General features: G+C 41.2%; 1 protein-coding gene across 1 annotated transcript in view; it reads left to right on the plus strand.

Moving 5' to 3' along the window:
- Window positions 1-23493, plus strand: part of PPA1 (inorganic pyrophosphatase 1) — a 399132-nt gene that overhangs the window by 144720 nt on the left and 230919 nt on the right. The window contains exon 5 of the mRNA XM_069610510.1: window positions 21122-21208. Within this exon, the coding sequence (XP_069466611.1) occupies window positions 21122-21208 (87 nt within the window). The remainder of the gene's footprint in view (window positions 1-21121; window positions 21209-23493) is intronic.

The raw sequence follows: 23493 nt of genomic DNA on the forward strand, positions 1-23493 counted from the left end.
ATGTTATGATTTTAAGCTTTTCTACAAAAGCAGTCCATGTATCTTTCATTACTTTTCCTTGTCCGGCTAATTGTCTAGAGCTTTGGACCACTACTTGGAAAGACTGTCCTTCTGTCAGCCATTGCTTTCATTACACATGGGCATTTTTAAGCTACTAGCCAGCCATCGGGTCACTCACCAACTCAATTCTACATGAATAAAAAGCATACAATGTCTTACTCGAGTCAATTACCACAAGCCAATGGCTAGTGGAGAGTGCAGATTTGTAACCCTGCTTAGGATAGTCCTAGTGCATCTCGCGCCCTTCATGCATCCACACAATACATCCACGTTGCATTCTCTCCACATTTGCATGCCGTTCATACTTACCTCATTTCTCTCTCCCTACTTTTCTTTTATCCTTTTTTTTCTCCCACTTTCATCCAAATGTTCATTTAGCTCCAGTAGACTAAGATCCTGAAATGTGGGCATCAATTCTCTATCAAATTTTTGATCAAATCAATATTACTCAAAATATACCTTCATCTTGTCCCTTCATGCGTTAATAGTCCCTATCCATAAGAATGGCGATCGGTGTCTTCCTGAAAATTATAGACCCGTTGCCTTACTGGATGCCCCCGTAAAACTTTATAGTGGCATTATATTACAAGAACTAAACATGTGGACTATTCGAGAGTTTAAAAGAGACCCTTTTCAATCTGGTTTCGGGGCTGGGAACATCTGTAAATTTAATCACCCTAAATATGCTAAAGTCCAAATACCTTGACATCAGTCAACCGATCTTTATGGCTTTTGTAGACTTCCGTATAGCATTTGATTCGGTTGATTGGGCTTTATTTCACAAATTACAAAAATATAGCTTTCCTTCCTCGCTTTTAACTGATTAAAAAGCTTCATAAAATACCAGTATTCAAGTCAGATTCTCACTTGATGGTGGCTTATCAGCTGACATTAAGACCTTAAGAGGATTAAAACAAGGGTGTATATTGGCATCAACCTCATTTAACCTTTTTCTGTTAGATATTGGAGTTTCTCTTGAAGATGCTGTGTCTGACTCCCCGAAATTAGGCTCACAAAAGATCATATGGCTATTGTATGCCAATGACCTGGTGTTACTTTTCCAGACACCTAAAGACCTGCAAGAATTGCTGAATAAATTAGCTGATTGTCACCAACAATAAGCTGACCATCAATGTTTTTTTTCCGGCTCTACCAGAAATGTCGTCAGGCCTAGTACGGTAGTCGCCTGTCAGTTTCCATTTCCTTCCCACTCTCCCCCTCCCTTCCTTATCTATGTTCTAGCTCTTACACTATCTGAAATGTCGTCAGGCCGAGTAGGATAGTTAATTTCACATCCTTACTGTTCATGGCCTGTAAGAATGTCATTGTTTTTTCCCTTGTTCCCTCCCTTGCCTTGAAGTGCTTTGAAACACATTGTGTATAGGTGCTATATAAATAAGCTATCATATATCATATCAATGTGGATAAAACTCATAGTGATGTGTCAAAGAAAGAAAAACTCAAATGTTAAACTATCAGTGGTACCTGCAGGCTACTCCATTAAAGGTGGTGCCACACTATAAATATTTGGGTTTGACTTTTGCGGGGTCAATGAAAAACCACATTTATGACGATACTTTAAAAGCTAAAACACTGTCTGATATCTCAAGCTAAAATCATATTGCATAAGTATGGTAAATTTACTTCAGCACACATTGTGACCTTCTTTACACAGAAAGTAGTGCTTATTCTTGGTTACGGCGCTGATACTATAATGCCGAGACCGAGACAATTTTGGGACTGCATGGAAGGAAGATTTTGGAAGGCAGTCTTTCGTATGCCGGCTTGTACTCCGGCTTGTACGCCTATGTGGTTTCTAAGATATGAATTGGGCTTGATCTCCATGTTTGGTCAAGTGCTTTGGAAGATGTGCAATTTTTATCAAAGTGTTTACTAGGAGTGAACTCAACAAACATTTTGGGCGTAGTAGCGGCTTATGTGTTCGCTGAAAGATGAGTTTCCAAAAAACTGGGTTAAAACCGTCCAGAAAGCTCTTGTTGACGCTGGCATATCAATTGATTTTTATTACTTACTAATCCTGAAAAAGCCAAAATACAACTTTACCGGTATGGTTGGATTGTGACTCAACAGACTTGTACAGGTTATGTTGATTTCGATCTGAATTTGTTCCCACACAAGAGATTCAGACAAATGGGATATTGTCTTTTTAAAATGTCCATCCACTTGTTCGCTCTGAAATGTTGAGATTATGCCTGAACCTGTGTCCGACGAATCAAATTCTAGCTAGACTAGGCAGAATCTCTAAAAAAAAAAAAAAAAAAATCAAGCTTTGTCGATTCTGTAAAAATTGAAGGCAGCTAGAGACTTTATCTCATTAATAGTTGAATGCCCGGCACTTACTAATTTACGAGAACAGTATTTTCAAAATCTATTGCAATTTTCATGTGTGCGCTCGTCCTATGAAATTTGGAGCTCCTTAATCATGAGCAACAGAACTGTTATACATATTGTGCTTACTCAATTTATAAAAACTATTTTCCTTGTGTCCTGTCTTCTAACGGAAATTGAGAAATGCTACTCTTGTTTGTGCTTTGTAACAGATTCTGTTCAAATGTAGTATTTAAAAAAAGTTTCCTTTTACTAAAAATTGTTCTCTTGTGTAAATGAATTTGTAAATCATGTATTAGGATGGAGCTATGTACTAATAGTGATTTTGTCTTGATTGAGGTTTTAGAAAGATGTAGTGTAATGTTTATTAATCATTTGTTTTTTCCATGTTGTAACCAAGTGTAATTTTGAAAGGTTGAATTTTTCAGCCAAATCAAATAATAATCAAAAATCTAGTGTTCCTAGGGAGGGACACAATTTGCCCTGTTTGGACCAGGATAGGCTTTGAAACCACTACAGTGGCATAACCGCATTGTTAAAGTGCAATTAATGTCAGACTATGCATGTATGGCTAATGCTAGTTCTCTGGTCCTTCCATTTAATAATGTTCTGGCCATCCTCAAACCCTACCTCACAAGTGTACATGCAATGAATGTATGTTCGACAGATCTGACGTATGTGCATGTAATTGGCATGTTATTGTGCGTGTGGTCTGCACGTAATGTTTAGCAGAGCCCTGAACTGTAGATTGGTGCCGATAGACTGATTTATAGTAGCCCCCCTTCTTCCACTGGATGGAAAACTGCTGAGTCTCTCAAAAAATGTGGTTCCGCTACCACATAGCCACTGACCTAGCAATCCATGTAGCACATGAGCACACGTCATACTAAAGCAATAAGAATGTCACTGGACTAGTCATCACTGCTAGTAAGTAAACTAGTTGCTTCAAATTATAAATACTATATGCATGCAATGTAATGCTCTTTTGGTTCATGTCTGTTAAGGCTATTGCCTACCAAGGGCCGTTAACCCAAAAACACATCAAAGCCATGGCAGTAAGGCGCTATGAAAATATCAAGTAGGATTAATTTAATTTAACTTTCTCCTAACATCAATTTGGCTCCCTTTTCATGAAATGAAGCCAATGCACCACCACTAAAGTATGTTCAGATAAAGCTTGGTGAACACATTATTTGCTCTATTCTATGCTCAAAACTTCAATATAGTAATTGAACAACAAAACCAGCTCAATCTGATGTACCGCCACAAACCAGCAAAATTCAATTTTGTTAATTTAATAATCCCGGGCGTATCTTCCAAAGAAGCAAATGGTTCAATAATTATCAAGTGATCACGTCCACATTGAGCATCAGCTAATTTTATGTCACATTATTGCTTTCAGCCTCAAGTTTCATTTTCTTTCTGCTGCAAGACACATTTTATCGACAAATGAATAGTGTCAGTTTTCTCCACATGTACACAATGGTCCTGCTGCACAATGTCGGAGATTTGTGCATACTATAGTATTTTGTCCACGAAAAGGTTTTACTCGTGTGAATCAGAGATTCACGTTTTTGACTTGAAATAGGTCATGGTTTGAAATGCAGACGACTTAATAAATGGAAGCACTTGAACTTGTGGACTATAATCAATATTTATGATTTGAGGCTTGTGGATCTGCTTAGAATCACCTTTTTTGCACCAACCACTAGATGTCGGCCTATGCAAAGTATTACATGATTTTTCTTTTTTTCGTCAAAGTGAGGTTGATGGGGTGTGTATGCAATACTTCCCCCTACTGTGGTGTGTACAGTACCCATAATCCTTCACGCATCAAAGTCCTTGTATTGTTTTTTTTTCCATCTGGTTCTAGTTTTCAGAATTCGTGCCTCGTATCGAGCATTTATGTTTAATCTACTTTAACTGACCAGCTTCGCTGAGCATGCTCGACGCAACTTGCCGAACTTCGACAGCAACTTCGTGGTACTCTAGGGTTCTGGAGCATCGCCAAAGGCCTACAACTCTTCAGACTACAGCCTTCACAGCAGGACAAGTGGGAAGGAAAACATTTAAAACTTCTGAAGAGAATGTCTCCACTTATTTTCCCCCATAATGTCTTCACTGTCTTCCAGCATTACTCATGGAGAAGACTCCTTTTAAATGTTGTCGCTCCTGTAACTTTCCTGGAAGAATGCCCAGAACGTCTGTCCGCGGGGAGGAAAGGACGCGCTGTTAACTGCTGTTCGGCTGGAGGACTGGAATCTCCTTCACTTACCTTCATTGACTGAATCTCTGTTACCGCTCCGAGTCGCGTAAGTTTGACAGCAGTTGAGGAGAGCAGGGCGCGAAGCAGGCCGATTTGCATTCTCACGTGACACGAGTCACGTGACATCCAGAAGTGACGCCCCCCCCTGGGCAATCCCATTTAAGCATAACAGCGCGGCCCTTGCGGCATGAAGCCCGCATGGAGGAAAGGGCGCGCTGTTAACTGCTGGAGTCGGCGCGATCTGCTGGTAAGTGTATACTAAAAACCTAAATTCTATTTTCTAAGTTGCTAGAAGTTTCACTTGCCTGATCAGCTACCACCACCAACAGATAAAATGGATACTGCCAAACCCCGTACAAGACTACAAGAGAAACTAGAAGAATCTGTAGCCTTGAACAATAGACTGACATCACACGCAAATACCAACCCTCTGACAACCATCATCTATAGAGGAGAGGCCCAGATCAGTTAAAAATAAAATGAATACCGTTCAGAAACCTGAGATAAAAGATAAAATCAGTGATTTAACACCAAAGACACCCATGCCTATGGTTGACAACATGGATGCACACATCCATTCTACAGTTGGAAGTACTACAGAGCTGACATACATATTACCAACTAAAACTTCATCCAAGGTGAAGTTAACAGAAGCAGATCGTACAGCAGCTACAGTATCATCAAGTCAAAGAAAAGCCCAAAGCAAAAAATTTCAAAAAAACAAGAGCCGAAGATTCCTGTTTTCTCTCCATTACAAGAGAGCAAGGATAGCAAAACTGCATTGGCAGTCAACATATTGTCCAACCAATTCCACCTGTGAGAATAACATGCAGTCTTTACCTATCGGGATAGCACGCCTGTTGCTTGATATCACTGAGATAGATGCAATAATGGACTCCCAAAAGAGAAGAAATGAAGTTTTTAAGGGAATCCGTCCATCTGCACAAATCAATCAAATACGTCAACGCCGATAGCACACAGTCAAATATCATCAGAAACACCCATGGAAAAATCTTATAACCATGTAAAGAACCAAAGATCAGAGACTCTTGAATCTTTATCCATAAGCACGCACTCTGAGCCGATGAGGGATTTGTTAAAATCTCCCTACCACGATGTTAGACTTGCAAAACACCTTGGTTGCAGTACTATCAAACGCAATGATTCAATTTCTGGAAATTCTGGAATCTATGGTTGACGCAACAAAAGATCAAGCGACACTATTGGCGATGATTATGACGAAACAGACTCGGTTTGAATCATTCACAAATGCCATACAAGAACGAATGAAATATGAAGCAGAAATGTCCAAGACATGGCAAGAGTGGATCGCATTGACAAACAGAATCTAATGGAAACAGTGTAAACTATAACAAAAAAATGAATAGATGAAAAAGCGAAAAAACTACTACATACGACACCGCAATTCCAAGCAACAACGAAAGAAACACAAACTGATGAAAAAAGTTACATCAATGGCATTCACATCAACCAGACAACACAGTATGAAATGCAACCTTTCACGATTGAAACAAATAATCCCTTACTTTTGGTAATCCCAGGCACTAATGAACCACCGATGTGCACACCATTCGATATATTCGACCTATCCAAACGAGGAATGGCAGGCCAAGATGCCTTGAATAAACCACTTCATAAAAAAGCGATCAAGAAATTGCAAACAGGGTCACGTGCATTCCTGAGAAAAATACAAACTATTCAAAAATCATTAGGCGCCAAAATACAGCCAATTAACCAACGAATTGCAACCAAGAACATAGTGCAAAAAGAGCTAAACCCAACTCTGGTTGCATCAAAGATATCGAATCCAACACCGCAAATTGCTAATCGAGTATTACCCAAACCATTGTATGAGTTGATAACAGAAATCAACCTTGATGCAACAAACTTGCCAACAACTAAGGTCCCTGTACTAGAGATTTTGACTAGTGAGGAACCGTCGGAGGACAATTCAATTTCCAGAAACTGACGAGATGACGCACTGATAGTTATCGATAATGCAATGAGACATCCTTGGACACCTCAATTACGCAAAGATCGGACGAACTGCACAACATTTTTTTTTACATATTCATCGGTATCAAACAATGAAACTTGGTTATCTGCAGAAAGGCAGAAGAGTGCTAAGGAAACTGACAGACCATTGCCTGCTGGAAGTCCTCCTATTACAAAACCTAAGTTCCAGAATCCACTTAGCTTGACGCATGCCTATAGAATTGCATTGTTTCAATTGACGCGAACTACAGAAGTGCCGGTGATGCCAAACCGATCCAACACTCTACGCTTATTCAAAGCCATACCTCAACTTAAAACAATTGGATCAAACAATATTTAAGTAATCATCTTCCCAGACACGAATTACATGGAAGAAGCCCACATAGATTTCTACACAGAAGAGACTATGCAGCGGGTTCTAGCGGAAAATCATCAATTTGAAAAACTCAGATTTAAAACGGAAGACATTTTTGTAACCAGAAGGATGGCGGAAAAAAAATCTAAGAACATTGCATCACTTGATCAAAATATAAACAAAAAACCAAGTGCCTAGGAAAACATATCTATAACGAACAAAGAAGCTGACACAAATAAAATCTCCCTAACATCATGGAATACAAGGGGTCACAAACCTCTTCTGGAAAACCCATCTACAATTCTTGCAGAATCAGAAATGATCTGTCTACAAGAAACTTGGTTAACTGAAGAGGTTCTTTGTGACGGATACATAACCTGGCTGAATCCCGCAATATCTTCAAATAAAGGCAGACCGGCATCAGGAATGTTAATCCTAATGAAAATCAACGCTACGTGGTCAATAAGAGCAAGAAAGAACATCAATCCTTGGGCGCAATACATTGCTATTCGCATGCCAGCCTACAATCCAGCACATAATGGCAACAGTGTTTAGATAATTGTATTTCAGTCTTTAACATTTATTGGAACCCTACTGCGATTAGCGACAACAAATAAATTGACGCTATTTGTGAGGAAATTGATTCCATCGCGCTTTCTAACAGCGGTAATGAATTTATCATAGTAGGTGATATTTAACATCCATCTATTTAATAAAGAAGGCCACAAACGCACTCCGCAAGAAATGCGCCTCGTGCATGTAAATGGTTGAAAGAAATGAGAATTCGTAATATCGCTCTAACTGACCAACCTACGAATGCGAAAGGATTACCATTCCCGACCTGGACAGGTGAACCCTCCACCTCAATCGACTATATATATATATATATATATATATATATATATATATATATATATATATATATATATATATATATATATGCCTCTGAAACCTTGCAGAAACTAATTGCAACCAATAATATATCACATTGTGCTAGTGACCGCCACCAAATTTCAATTTCCTGGATTGCTCAAAAAACTATCGTGGAGCAAATAAACTTACCAGAACTTGGTATTGAATGGGCTGAATAAGCTAAGAATCCGAAGCCATCAAGTATCTGAACTGCTTTCTAGTTTTCAAGAGGCCCCACTGAAAGACCAGGTAAAGTTGAATTCTGGATGGATTCTGGAAAAATACAAACCCATTCAAGCTAAATCTATGACCAAAGCTAATTCTTCTCATGGCCATCAATATAATCTAGAAATTAAGAAAAAGAAACGACCACCAAAAGAGACTACAGCAACTGAAAAAAAAGAGAACCTGATTTTGAAAACCAAATAAAAAAAGAAACACAAATATTCCAATTTCCTAAAGGCAAACAAGGCGACGATGAAACAAACTGACGCTGAATCGATTTTGAGGGCCTTACAAAAGACAAACACGAGAAACTTGTGGTCAATGATGAATGACAGTTCAAATCAACAAACTTTGATACAAGAAGTGGAGTCTCACAGGTGTCAAGCATTTCCTAGAAGTATATAACATCAAATCGTCAAATTTGCCGGAAATCGGAGAAAATAACTGTACTTGGAATTTCAATTGGGAAGTAGACGACATAACAATCGACATCAAAGCCCTAAATCCATCCAGAGCGCCAGGCCCTGATGGGCTGTCAAATGCAATCCTTAAAGCAACACCAGAAGAATGGGCAAAATTCCTTGTTCAGCTGCTACGTCTTATAGAGAAAAGAAAGGAGATCCCTTTATACCTGGACAGTCGCTATTCTAATTCCAATCTACAAGGCAGGTGACCGAAAGAATCCGAGTAACTACAGACCAATAGCTCTATTAGATCCACTGGGAAAACCTTTTGCAAACCATCTACAAAAACAACTTAATAACTGGGCAGCAAACAACGAAAGGCAAGCGAAAAGACAAACCGGGTTTGTTACCAAGATTGGAACCAATGTAAACCTATTGCTACTGAATATGGTAAAAACAGAAGCAATCATAAGAAAACAAGTCTATGCCCTTTTCATAGACCTGAAAATGGCGTTTGACTCCGTAAACGGGCATAAGCTCTGGGCAAAACTAACATGGGGTTGCCCTTCTTGCATTCTAAATCCAATAATTCAATTGTACTCAAATGCATCTGTTCGAGTTCGCCTAACAAATGATGGTATGATCACAGAATCCATTCCAACTTGGAATGGGTTGAAACAAGGATGCCCTCTAGCCGCTTGCTTGTATAACTTGTACACCAACGATTTTGAGGAACAAATACAAAATCCAAAAGCAAATCCACCGAAGATTAATAGTGAATCAATCCAAACACTAATCTATGACGATATCATCATACTTGATAAAACTACAAAAGGCTTACAAGAAACCCTGGACAGAGCACAAGGGTACATGCGCGAACACGATCTGCAAATTAACACATGCAAAACAAAGGTAATTAAACTTTTTATGCAGAACCGGAAAATCCAACAGCCCATAAAAATTGTGCTAGAAAGCCAAGAAATAACCACAACAAAGACAATAAAATAGTTGGGTGCTTTGATCAATTCCTCAAACGAAAAAGAATGGTGCAATCACATTGAGGGCAAGGCTAGATCCCTTGCAAGACAAGGGAGGTTTTTTCACCTGAAATACGGCACATATTCAGCAAAGGCTACCACCCTGTTATATAAGCAAAAGGTAGTTCCGATAATAACTGACGCCAGCAAAACTTTAGTAGATCAGAAAGTTATTAATTGGCCTTACCTTGAAGGGCTATACTGGCGGAAGACACTAGCCCTCCCAAAATCATTCCCAATAGCAAGGAACGATTTGAACTGGGATTAGTCAATCAAATCTATAGTTAAATGGAAGCAGATGGATCTGTATAGAAAGATAATCTTGGATCACAAGAGTCCGTCACTGGAAATATTAAAAGAAAAAACAAACTCTGCAAACCTCAGCTCTTTCGACATGGACCATAAACATAAAAAGAAAAATGCAACTAGAAGAAATATTGGATATGTTGATCGAGAGACCTCAGCAGACGAAACGAAAATTAAAAATCAATGATTGGATAAAAAGTGATACAAAAAACAAATAAACGTTATCCTAAATGTGATAATGAGGTAAGAGCTCTTAATGAACTACCCCATTATCTAATTCAATTTCCAGACAGAATGATTGGTGATTTGTTTCTACGTTTCCGGCTGAACATATTACCAACCCGAGAGTATCTAGCAATGCTGGACAAAACAGACATCACATCCCCGGATTGTAGATTTTGTAAAGAAGACCAAACAATAGAAAATTTATTTCATCTGATCATGGTGTGCCCTGCGTTGAAAGAAAAAAGAACTCTATAGAGATTTTTTTCAGAATCTCGAAAAAAGTGACAGCCGAAGAAAGATGGGCTAACTTACTTCAAGGAAACGACCAGTGGCTTATTACAATAATTACATTCTGGATCGAGATCACAAAAGAGAATAAATGGACTGAACAAATGAAATGTAAAAATATGTGAAACATTATCATAAATGAAGTTTGTAAAATCAAACAACATTTGAATTAAAAAAAGTAATTTGTCTTCAGAGACCCCCAGGAGGCAACCGAAGGTGCATAAAGATCGATCAAAACGCTGGGTAGCCTACATGAGGCAAGCAGAGGCATCGACTGAATACCCCCACCGGTGCGGAGGAGTTGGAGCCGGAGCATGACAGTCCAGCTTCATTAGTGCCACCAAGGAGAGATCTGTTGGGAAAACTGAGGATTCCAGAGTGCCAGTCCCCAGCTCTAACATCCTGCTCTGTTATGGACGCTTCCCCTAGCATCGCAAACTTATAAAGCTCACGTAGGGGCCCAGTGCGCCACACAGACGCCAAGCAAACGGAAGCATACTGTTTCTCACAAACCCACAACGCCCACTGCACCCATTTTGATGCCTTTGTCGAAGGGCGATAATACATCATCGGAACATGTCACCTGAGCAAGCAGCTTTGCGGCCCCTAAAACGTCTGCATCAAGTGGTTCTTTCGGTGCACGTTCCTAAAACTACACCCATGTTGAGCACGGGCAGTTCCGCTCTGAGTATCTACACATGCACAAAAACCTAAACTGCATGCGCCAAAACTGTTTAGACGACAGTAAAAACACCAAAGTCTGTGTACGCAGATGTCGCCTCACCTTTGTGGTAGACACGTTAAAGAAAAGACAAGCCCAAGTGTCGGGAAGAAGAGGCGTGTTTTCCAGTGCAAGACACTCCTTATGGTGCTTGGAGTAGTGATAGGTTTGATAATTGCTTTTTTCGTGGAATTGTTAGAAACACATCCCATCAAACCTAGACATGTGGTTCAAGAGAAGGAGGAGGAACCGGCATCAAACAGCTGGAGAAGAACCCACCCACTCTTATGAGGAGTCCATAATTGAACTGGATGCAGATGAGTTTTTTTGTAGAAGACCCATGCACTGAGCCAAAGGACTATACGGTCCCATCACCAGACATTGTCGATCCCATATCTTGACCACCTATTGATGATCATATTTTATACAATCTTCTTAAAAAGGCAGTTGATTATTTCAAAATTGACACCCATGAGTCTGAATAGGATACTGATTTTGTTGATCTTCTCAACAAACGGAAACTGGCAATATATCTCATTATTCCAATTGGTTAAAAGGACTCCAGCCTTAACGAGAGCAGTTTTCCCACGTATTGAAAAATGATTGTCAGCACCAACGTACGCCCTTTGATAAAAAAAAGGGGGATGGGGGCTCTTAAACCACATTCTCTGGTGGTCACTACTACGCGCAAGAGACTGGACTCTTAATAGCCCCATCTGAGGCACCACCTGATGAGTAAAGACAAAGGATCTACACACTGGGGGAAAAGGTCGCTATGTCGGCTGATTTCCAAATGCACATTGCAAATACTACTCTCATGGCAGTTTTTAACAGAGCACAATGGTACCATGTACCTGGTTAGTGGCTTCCTTGAGCCCCTGAAGTCTGAAATACTCAGGAAATTAAGTGAGGGCAATGAGCGAACACCATTATTAACAATACACTGGATGCCACAGAGGATAGTGGCACACTAATAGAGACATGCGTGGCTAAGCAATTTGAGTTTCAGACCAGACACTCTGGACGCACTGTTAAACATGCTGGTAGAGAATGTGTTCTTAGTAAGGCAGTAGAAGATGCTCTCGAAACTGCAAAGAACACGAAACCCTTAATTTTCAGGCAAATTTCAAATAAACCCCTTCAACAAGGTCATATTCCAACCCCTGTAGTTTTCGTAGTAGTCTACACAAGATCTTCAGCTCAGTCTAGCTACCTCAGGAGCTGGCTCCAGCTCATGGTATACCAACCAGTTACAATTAGCTATATCTCAATCATCCTTTCCAAGCCAATTTAGAAGGGGGGAAGCCCTAAGCCACTCGACGTTGGATTCCTCCCATCGAGCAATGACTTGCTGCTTCAGGTCCCTACCATATCACCCTAGGGTGGGGGGGATGGTTGCATTTTACTATTCGCCCACTCATTGGAGGGGAATCACCGCAGACTAGTGCATGTTCTTCACTGTAAAAACTGAAATTGCGTTGAATGCAAGGAACAACCGCAAGATGATCTGCTATGAATCGGAAGAATACCAATGTATTCTACAAGCCAAGGTAGAAGCACTTCTGTAGAAGGGACCACAATACTTGTTTCACCATTGGATGTAAACTAAGGTATTTCTGTGTACTTCCTTGTTCCAAAGAAAAACTAACAAACGCCCAAGTACTCTTTCTATGACCCAGCAAACATATGTGCAATCTCAAAAGTTCAGAATGACAATATTACAGGAAGCATTGATGCTGCTCAAAAGGGAGATTACATGGCAACAGTGCATATGAAGATGCATACTTTCATATTTCAATACTGCCAGAACATCGAAAATACCAAAGGTTCAAAGTGGGCTTGGTGCACTACCAATTCAGGGTACTTCACTTCAGAATCGTATCCACCCCCTGCGTGGTCACAAAAGTACTAGACGTTGTAGCAGCACACCTGTGCAGAGAAAATATCCCATTGTACCCTTATATGGACGACTGGCTAATAAGAGAAACATTGCAGTTATGTAATCAAAATACGCACAAACCAATAACTGAGCTTCTCTATCAACGAAAAGAAGTCCAGCGTAGTACCCAGTCAGGAAAGAGTTTTTGCTTCAAAAAACTCCCTAAAATGTCCACACTGGCACAAATTGTGGAAGTGGTGCTTCCTGAGATGGAAGATAAATTCCCCTCAACCTGGTCAAGGGGAACACAACTGCCTAGCAGACACACTGAGCAGAAATGCATTTCAACTTTTAAATCACGAGTGGGAGTTGCATTCGGACATTGTACATGACATTTCCTCACGTTGAAGGCAGCCAAACCTAGATCTGTTTGCAACAAAAGAAAACATAAAATACAGTAATGCCTCCAGGTTCTCAGAAGGGATCCAGGTGGAACCCACTGTGGATCACTTGGTCAGGTATATCTGTGTACGCTTTTCCATCAACACCACTCTTGAACAAGGTAATCCACAAGATGCACCAGGAGCACTAAACAAGGATTCTAGTTACTACAATGTGGGCACGTCAGATGTCCATTTGCCCATCAATGAAGCAAGCCTGCCCTCAAAACATGTCACAGAATCCAGGGTTAACCCTACACCCTCAAACAGCCAACTTAGCAGCTTGGCTCCTGAAATCCTAGTTTGGGCACCTTAACTTGCTGACTAGATGCACGGAAATATTAAATATTAAAGGAAGTGCATACACCAAACACTAGACAGTGCTTCGATAAAAAATGGAAAATATTTGTAATGTGGTTTAGTGTCAAATGTCAGCCCAATTGACTGCTCACCATTGTGTATAGCGCACTACTACTCCACTTGTTAGACTGTTCTTTATTTCTTTGAAAGTCCAGTTAGCTGCATATACAGCATTGCAAAGCAAGGTCTCTTGGTGGAACATTCCATTTGTTAAAGACTTCATGGAGGGGGTTAAAGTACTTTATTCTCCTGTTGCAAACCCACTCCCTGGGTGGGATTTAAATATCTTCAGTAAGCTCAAAGGGTCTCCCCTGCCTTGAGCCTATACATAAAGCAAGCCTCAGTGATCTGGCTTATGTCGCTTTCCTCATAGCCATCACTTCGATTAGAAGAGTAAGTGAGCTTCAGGCATTCTGTAACCAAACCTTTTGTCACAATACATAAAAAGGTGGTCTTGGGAACGCGCCCCTGTTTCTCACCAAAATGCGTTTGTATTTTTTCAAGTTCTATGTCAATCCATTGAGCTGCTAGCATTCTTTTAGGACCCTCGAAACTCTGGAGAGGGGGCTCTCCATTCACTCGATGTTCATAGGGCAATCATGTACCCCAACAAAACCAAGCAGGAAGATGGACCTGTTTTTTTATTTCCCTAGCCACCGGGAGAGAAGGATCTTGTTTTGAAGGCTACCATTACTAGATGGATAGTAAGATGCCCATAGCAGTGCTGCACTTTGTACAACAAGGAGTTGCCATTCATACCTAAAGCACACTGCACATGAGCTACATTGGCCTTGGTTGCTAATGTACCTCTAGAGGCTACCTGTGTTGAAACCAAAGTAAGGAATGACTTGCAAGTAGGACAAGCAGTATTGAAACATTTTTGTTGCCTTTTCTTTTTATCTATCCACCAACTTCACCTGGTTCCGCTTGCTAGTCTTTACAAAGCATGTGATTCGAATCCGATCCACAAGCCTCAGAAGATCAACATTACATGCCTCTAATCATCTTTATGATGCTTATATCTGTTTAGATTCACTTGTGCCCACCCTCCTCCCCTTGTTGGGAGTATAGGGTAACGTAGACAACAGGTTTCTAATGTGGAAACCTCTTCACATTAATTATTCAATATACACTTAATGCAACCTCAGGTCAGAAATAAAACTAAGGACCTCAACGCATGAAGGATCATGGGTACTGTATAGGTCACAGTATGATATATATATAATCTATCGCGCTTAATACCCAGAGGTTTCTAAGCACAGACCCGGGGATTGAACCTGTGTGCTGTGTCTTGCTTCCAAGGCTCTCGACGTCCCTTTTTGAAATCGAAAATAAATCCTGTAATACTCCACATAAACCACTAGAAGCATGTGAATCTTGGAGTTAAGGATCAGAAAGATGATTACAGGTATGTAATGTATGTCTTATACACTTATGTATAAATTGCTCTTCATCACTTTCGGTAAATGCTCAAAACCTACCTCCTAGCCCACACTTATTCGAGGCAGACCACCTCCCCGGTCATCCTCTAAATCCCCTGACCTTCCAGTCATATCCTGAACATTATGTAACTTTCTTTTCACCTTCTCCCTTTTGAACTTTTTCTGGTGCTCCAACTCCCTCTGGGTTCGGCAGGTGCTGGATAAAAATTTAAATGTCTAAAAATAAATGTTAATATGATTTGCTAATCCCACTTCATTCCAATCTCACGACCACTAACAATGAGGTGTTTTTATTAGAACCCCATTGAATAAATCTCAAACATGTTCCTTTCGTGAAACAGTGCTCCAATTTCAGTCTGAAGCAAGTGATGCACATGGTGATCAGTCACCCGCACTTGATCATGCAAACAAATGGACAATGCTGTAATTCTCAATCTGCTCTACATGTTCGACAAACTAGTTACATTGGCTAGTAACTGATATTTCATATACATCTTTACACATTGAATTGTGTGGGTACATCAGTGTATTGTGTAGAGCCATGTGACATAAATGCTAACTCCAATACACAACAGCAGCAACTGCCAAAAATGTATCCAGTTCTCTACTATGAAGATGTGTGGAATTAGTACTAGGGGATCTTCGTCCCAGAAGACAAGAGAAGTAACCAGAGGGTTATCTTGTCACAAAACAATCAGCAAATTAAAAGGTCAGTTAATTATCTCAAAGTTACTACCATGTCCTTAAATGGAAGATCTTCCTCAAGATTATCTTGGCTGAAAAGCAACACAAAAAAAATTCTGGGCAAACCTTTCTGGCTGTACTTTTTCATGCCTTGGTATAGGAGTAAGTGATGCTTAAGAAGTCTGAAGCAGACGCTGAAACTAGTGAGATCGTAGCCAAGAAAGGTAGCATTTAGCATCTTGTTATTCCGTTATTAGACAGGGTTTCAATGAGCTGGTGTCACCCTCCTATGGACATCACCAGCATCAATATCATAATTCCCAAAGATACTTGGGCCTTCTAAAGAGGTACCAGGGAAGAGGTGATGAATCGTCAGTGGCTGTAGCTAAGTTTGCCACTTGCACCAAAATAATCGCTCCAGCTATGCAGCTGGAATTTACTACTTTCTCACTTCTCAACACCAAAGTGGGTGGACAGTTCTCCTTGGAAAAACTTCTCAGGTGACACATTGCTGTTGAATGTTCAGGGAGATAACCATCACATTTGTGAGCTCTCCACGCAACATTCCACTGCAAAGAAATAAGAATCCTCTTCATTGAGAACAGCTGGTCCTGAAAATCTCTGCTACAGAAAGAGCCCCACTTTCACAAGGGGGCACGGTATCTACTTCTGGCACTCTCGAAATAAGGACACAACAGTTTGGACTAATCAGAGTAAAACATTCCCAGTGCTGGCATTGCAGCCGTGGTTTCCACTTCTTCAGAAAAGAGCTTGGATGTGAACTATAAATCTTCTGCACATATAATTTCACATCCTAGTTGGAGCAAAACATCAAAAGGTTCCTGAGATTTATGGTGACAAATCAACTCTTTATGCAAAGTCTTTCCATGTGGCCTTGAGTCACACTCATGATTTCTCTAAATTCATTGCAGAGATTTTGGCAGACCTTATGGTAACATGTTCCAGACAATCTTGTTGTTAATGGTGATCTCCTTCAGGAAAGTGGAAAGACTTTCATATTGTTTGCGAGGCCCTTCACATCATTGTGTTCTAGTGAACCTGGCGAAATCCTCACCAACTCCACTGCAAAAGCTTCAATACTTGGATGTGATTCTAGACACAAATGACACAACAGTGTTTTCCTGCAGGAAAGACTTACTTGGACCCTCAGTATCCCAGTCTCTAGATAATGTCATACGCAGCAGAAATCAAGTATTTCCTTCTGGGCTCCTGACATCCTGCGTCATAATTGCCAAATGCTAGGGTGTTCAGGAGTATTGTGGGAATGCGTAGTGGGCCAGTAGTCCCATAGACCAGACTCTTGGGGAGATGTTTAACTTTTCAAGAAGGCAAAACTGTAGGCTGGCAGTACAAGAGCTCATACCTGACGATATGATTTCCCTTCCAGTAAGTGGTTTGATTACTCCATGAAGGCTTTAGACCAAAAGATTCCCCATCCACATGCTACAACTAAAAACACAATGCCTAGCAATGAAGGAGTCTCTTCTTTCCTTCACCTCCACATTTTCTGCTGATTCAGACTGACAATACCACCACAATGTAGCAAAGGTGTTAACAGCATGTCACTGGTTGCTGCTGAGGAATTTGGTCATGTCCATATACATTCCGGCAGTGTGGAATATACTTGCAATTTAGCAAAGATCACAAGTGGGTGCTGAACGGCATATCGCTGTTCTTGACTTATTTGCTTGTTGGGGAAACTCCTTGGGCAGACTGGTCTGCTACTGATCAGGGATGGTGATTAGCTGTGCCACTAGTTCCTGCCTTTTCCAAGCTGATGGTCATCCTAAAACTGTACAATCCTGTGATGTTTGCGCTAGGTTGGCCGTGTCCTTGGGCAACCCGGACCTTCTATTCCAGTCACTAGAGCCACACAAGAAGCTTCCAGTCTGGCTGGAAACGCTGACCAGGTAAAAGGGTAGTGTTTCAGCACCACCTCAACATTTTACTTGGTTTGTTTGAGTACATGCAGTGTGGATACTTTAAACCTACCTGACTACAAGCACATAAGGGGTCACAGAGGCCATCCTAATGTCTTATGATATGATAGGTTATTTATAACACACTTAATACCCAGAGGTTTCTAAGCGCGGACCCGGGAATCGAACCTGTGGTGCTTTGTGTCGTCTTGTTTCCAAGGCGAGCACCTTGCCCCTGAGCTATCCTCCCATGGTCTTGCACCTTAAAATAGAAGAGGTTTTAAATGCTGCCCGACAGGTCGCACACAACTCCATTACCTGCCAAGAAATAATGTTATCCTACCTTTTTTTTTTTATATTTAGCAAAATGCAGCTTCCATTTATCCTCCACTAGCAGTTGTACCCATGCTTCTCACGGTAATGCCTAAAAGAAAATGGACCATGTTGTATTCATATTTTATACTATTGTCTACACCATGGAACCTACCCACATGCCAAATGTCACATGTGTAGCGTGTTGGGAATTATGATTAACTTTTTTAATACACACCCATCCACAAATGTCCCTTTTATATATAGAGGGGTAGAAGATGGATACAAGTTTATAGTTCAGCTATTACTGATTATAGAAAATATCCGTTTCTTTTTTCACTTCTCTGGTGATCAATTATTTTTTGTAAGCGCTCAATCTACCTGCTTACCAAGAGGCCTTCTGCCAGATCAGCAGCCTTAAAATGAATGGCATAGATAATTTGAATCTTTACATAAATATGAATTACAGCCCATATCTTGGAAGGTAGCCTTTCTTGTAACAACCATATGTTTTAGAAGAGTTGGTGAAACACAAGCCAGGTTTTTTGGAATTTTTCAGAACTCTCTTCGGGCCACTTAAGCAGCCCATTCAGATTGTCTTGGGAAGAAGTATGAGCATTTCAGACCAACCTCTATCGTGAAATCGATTTACTCCTTTTGATTGCAAAGATTTTGGAATTAAATACTCTTGCCCAGTAAGTTTGTTCATGATCATTGATTGGTCCCTTTGATGACCTATGCTTGATTTTACAAGAAACCAAGGTGGGGTGTGATCTCGCATCAATAGGGCTGCTTAATTGTATTGCTTCAGGGAAGCTTACAATCTAAAGGGCATGTCTGCTGCCTTGGCCAGTATCCGCCTCTTTACAATAACTAGTCCCACATTACGAGATGTGGAATCCAGCGGAACTCCTGCAGTGGCTTTTGATGGCACACATCTTATTTACCAGAGGGCAATCGGAAGCTCTGTGGCAAAGGCGTTTGATTGTTAATGCTCTGTGCAACTCTTGGCTGTCTTTTGCAAGCAGGGCTTAAATTTCATTCACTGCTTTAAGCTGCAGTTCTATGCATGGGCTGCGGTGTATGAGGGAATCTGGTAGTCATTTTGGAAGACTGAGCAGAGTGTGTAGGTCTGTGGACAAGAAAACAGAAATGTGTGGTTGGAATGGGAGCACAACTTGTGACAATAGGAAAGGGACTTGAACCTGAGAGACAAAATATAAACAAACCAAGCCTAGTTGCAGGAAAGTACCCTGATCATTTTTGTCCCATAATTCCTTTGCATGATTTTGGGTGTCTGTAAGATTGTTCTGTTTTTTTACATTCAAGAAGGGAAGACTCATCTTTCGGTAAAGCATACCTGTAACAAAAATGTATACCCCAGCCAGTTCACACTAATTTGAATTTTCCAATAAGGACATGAAATGCAGGGGGGCATTGCTCTGTTTGGAGGGGGTTCAGTTGGCAAAGGTTTGCAAAATATGAAAAAGGGCAAGACTAGCATTTCTTCACCCAAGACATACAAACTATGCCATTAGGCCTGTCAACATGGAGGCCTTCGCGCCCTCTAGGGATGCATATAGGATGAAATGCAAATTTAACAAGTTTAACGAGAGATGACACTCTTGAGGATTAAATTGGCAGTTTGGAAGGCAAGCTGAAGAAGGTAGAGAGGGAATGCTCGCAAACACTCCCAAAAACAACAAAACTAGACCAGATATTTGAAGCCTTGAAGAAAAATAAATCCCTGACCATAAGAGCCGTCCATCGAAAACCTACTTTCTTTGTCGCAACTGCATACCAAAACTCCTGGATTTAAAAATCATGACTGACTATGTAAACCTGCTACTGGATTAAGACAAAGTGATCATGGACCCTGGTGAAGGTATTGCACTCATTGGAGTATCTAACATGAAGGAGGGAGGGGGGGGTTGAGGGAGAAGTATCTCTCTGAAGGAGCACTGAAGTATGAGGGCCTAAAATCCATATATTCCCATACCTAGCCCCAGAAACTGAGATGGAGTAACAAACTGAACGAGATTGAGAAAATCTTAGCTATCTATGGGGGGCGGGGGTTCAGGTTGGTTATGGTTGGTGGTTGTTCTATCTGGCAAAGCTGAGAATCATTTGGAGGGTGAGGGAATAATGTTTTGAGTTTCATTGGAGCGATTAAGGTTCCCCCAGAAGATGCCGTTGAGAAGGTCTTTTGGGCTTGCCATTGTTAAAGGAAAGCATATCATTTTGAGTAGCGTTGGTTATGTCTGGGCTGAAGAAATAAGTATGTAAAATAATTCAGTTTGGCAGACTAGCTATGTTTAATGTTATTCACCCCCCTTTTAGAGATTTCTTAAATATTGGTCATTCTTTCCCCAGTTTCTTAGAGGACCCTGCCCAAGAAGTGTAAAAGATGTGTTGTCTTGCCTAGAAGGTTGTAAAATCGTTAAGATTCCTGCAAGCTAGGATGGTTGCCTCTAAGCTTTTGCCACCCTTGTTGTATAATAAAATAAAGAAAAAAATAAAACTAGTTAAGCAAATGGTCACCCAAAGTAATTGTTTTAACAAAAATGATTGTATGTTACTAAAATACATTGTGTTGAATATGAAACCATTTATCTGTCGGAAATGAAGAGCTCATTTAGTTTTGTCTCATAAATTATGAAGCATTTAAATGTATTCTGGAATTAAATGTGGCTTGGCAGTTTGAGTAAATAAAAAACTTGTCAAGTTTGCATTTCAATATTTTTTTTCAAACCGGACTCTAAATTCGATTGCTTAAATGTGCTATTTTATGTTCTATAGTCTTGCGTTTTGAGAACAGTGCACAGATGGGTTGGAAGTTATGCAGTACTGTGATAACTTGCAACGTAATTTAATTGGACAACTGAATTATTCTGTCTTAGACATGGGAGAACCCGAAACACATCGATGAGAACACAGGCTTCGGAGGTGACAATGATCCAATTGATGTCTGTGATATTGGAAGCAAGGTAAACTTATTTTGTGTGAAAAAATCTGTTAATTTAAAGTGCAACTAAAACTAATTGGAAAAATTACATTCTGAAATCTGAGTAACCATGTAAGCAATAAAAGACCTGCTTGCCACCAACTTTTTCCAGAAGGGACTTGTTGCTAGTTGCTTTTTATTGTTTTCCAAATAAGTCCTCTTTTATGGAGTGTTGTATTAAATGCAAAAAGCACAAACGAATGAACCTGAAGTATTGGAAAACCTGTAATTTATCTGTCTGGTCTCGGTAAGCTTCTTTAGGAAAGACCCATCTGAGATATCGGGGCAACTCAACTGTTCCACAAGACAATTTGGTGCTTCCAAGTCTTGCTCAGATATTTCTATGGCGTCTGAAATGTGTTGGTGTTTAGGCATCAAAATCAGTTGCCATTAACCACATTAGGTGGTTAAGAGTATCAATTTTGAATTGTTACTTGGAGCACCAACGTACAATGCTGTTTTCAGCAAGGATGAATAACCTCCCACTCCAGTAACAAAGACATTTGTTATGTTGACTTACATTGCACCCTGCTACCACACAGGATGTCCCCAAACGCTCATGTGGCTCTGCAAGAAAGAGGACACCATTGGTTATTGAGGGATAGGATGGGTCCAGAACCAGAAGAAACTGGAGTCTGTGTGTTGGGTTGCAGATGGGTTGTATGCGTGCACTGGCTTGTTGTATCCGTAAGGCTGGTGCCCAATACCTGGGTTGTTCATGAATGTCTTATGTTTGTGTTTCATGTGTACATTGGCTGGGTTTTAAGGTTATGGTAGTGCATACTGGGGGGGGGGTTTGGGGGGGAATTAGAACATTGGATAGTCTGTTTTTCCCGGTTGCTAATCTTCATGTTTTAAGTATGACCCGTGGCTAATCTTCACAATTCTTTCTAAATGTGACGCATGGCTAATCTTTACAAATCGATCTAAATATGATGCATGGCTAATCTTTTTGAATGCCTCGTCTGCAGGCTTGGTGTCGCTCCAACCCCATTGACTCTCGCCACCATCTACAGGACCACTGGTTCGGTCTCCCTCTTCCCCTCCGAGTGGTCTGACCTCGCCTCGTCGTGTCTCTACATCAAAGCTTCTCCTCAGACTTCAATATTCACCTTGACTCTCCTGATATGGCCACTGGACTCTTCCGCAGCCTCTTTATTTGCCTCCCCATTCACCCCTCCAGTCCAACGCGCTCTGCCAGACATACCTTGGATGCTCTAATCTCAGCAGACATCACCATCTCCAACCCTTTCGCCACACCTCTCTCCTGGTCTGAATATGCGCTACTGTCCTTTCACCTGGATCCCTCATGTACCCTGGTTAAGCCTCTGCCTGCACTGCCAGTCTCCGTCTCCATCATTCGACCGTTGAAGTGAGTATCACAGTTGCAGCTTTTGTCGCCACTTTCACCCCCCCCCACCCATTCCTGCCACAGACTCCCACACTCGCTCTTCCCTTGCTAATCTTCTACTCTCTATCACCAACACCCTGGACATCCTTGCCCCGGTCATGAGAATCCGTATAAATCTTGCCTCCAAGCGCAACACCTGGTATGACTCCGACCAAGCCTTTCTGAAATGCAAGTGCAGAGTTGCTGAATTGGCAGGCATCAGGCACATCCTCCGACAGACTGGCGTGCTCCAAAAAAGCTAAACGGACTCCATCTGCTCGAAGAGGACCCGTATCCATGGTGCATCTCTGGGGCCACTTACACTGGCGAACTGTTTACAATCTGCAAGGAACTCACCAATCCTAGTGTAGGCTCCACTTCTCCCCTGCCATTCATGACCCGCTGTACTTCATTTTCCTCCACTTCTTAACCAAAACTCAGGACATCCAGTCCTCACTCTCCTCCCCTCCCACCTTCCCCCCAGCTCTCAGGCCTCCCTTAGCCTCCCTCTCCTCTTCCCTCCTACTCTCCTCTTTCCCGCCCATAGCACTGGGTGAGGTCTCCAAGTCCTCTCTATGAAAGTCTCCTCCAAACAGGTGCTCTCCTTCTCGACAATCGAGGACAACATTGCCTCCCTTGGTCGATTTCTGTTATCTCTCCTTTGCCAATGGCTCCTTCCCTTCCTGCTACCCCTCAAGCACTCCCTTGTGCATCCTCTACTCAAAAAGCCCTCTGCCGACCCCTCCTGCCTGGCTAACTACTGCCCTATCTCCATTACCCCCTTCCCGGGCAAACTACTGGAGAAGCTGCCCATCTGCCAACTGATCCAACATACTGAAACTGTTGGTTGTCTCAACTGCCACCAGTCTGGCTTCAGA

Source organism: Ambystoma mexicanum, chromosome 8 (assembly GCF_040938575.1).
Source record: "Ambystoma mexicanum isolate Mex_15411 chromosome 8, UKY_AmexF1_1, whole genome shotgun sequence".
Classification (NCBI taxonomy): Eukaryota; Metazoa; Chordata; class Amphibia; order Caudata; family Ambystomatidae; genus Ambystoma; species Ambystoma mexicanum.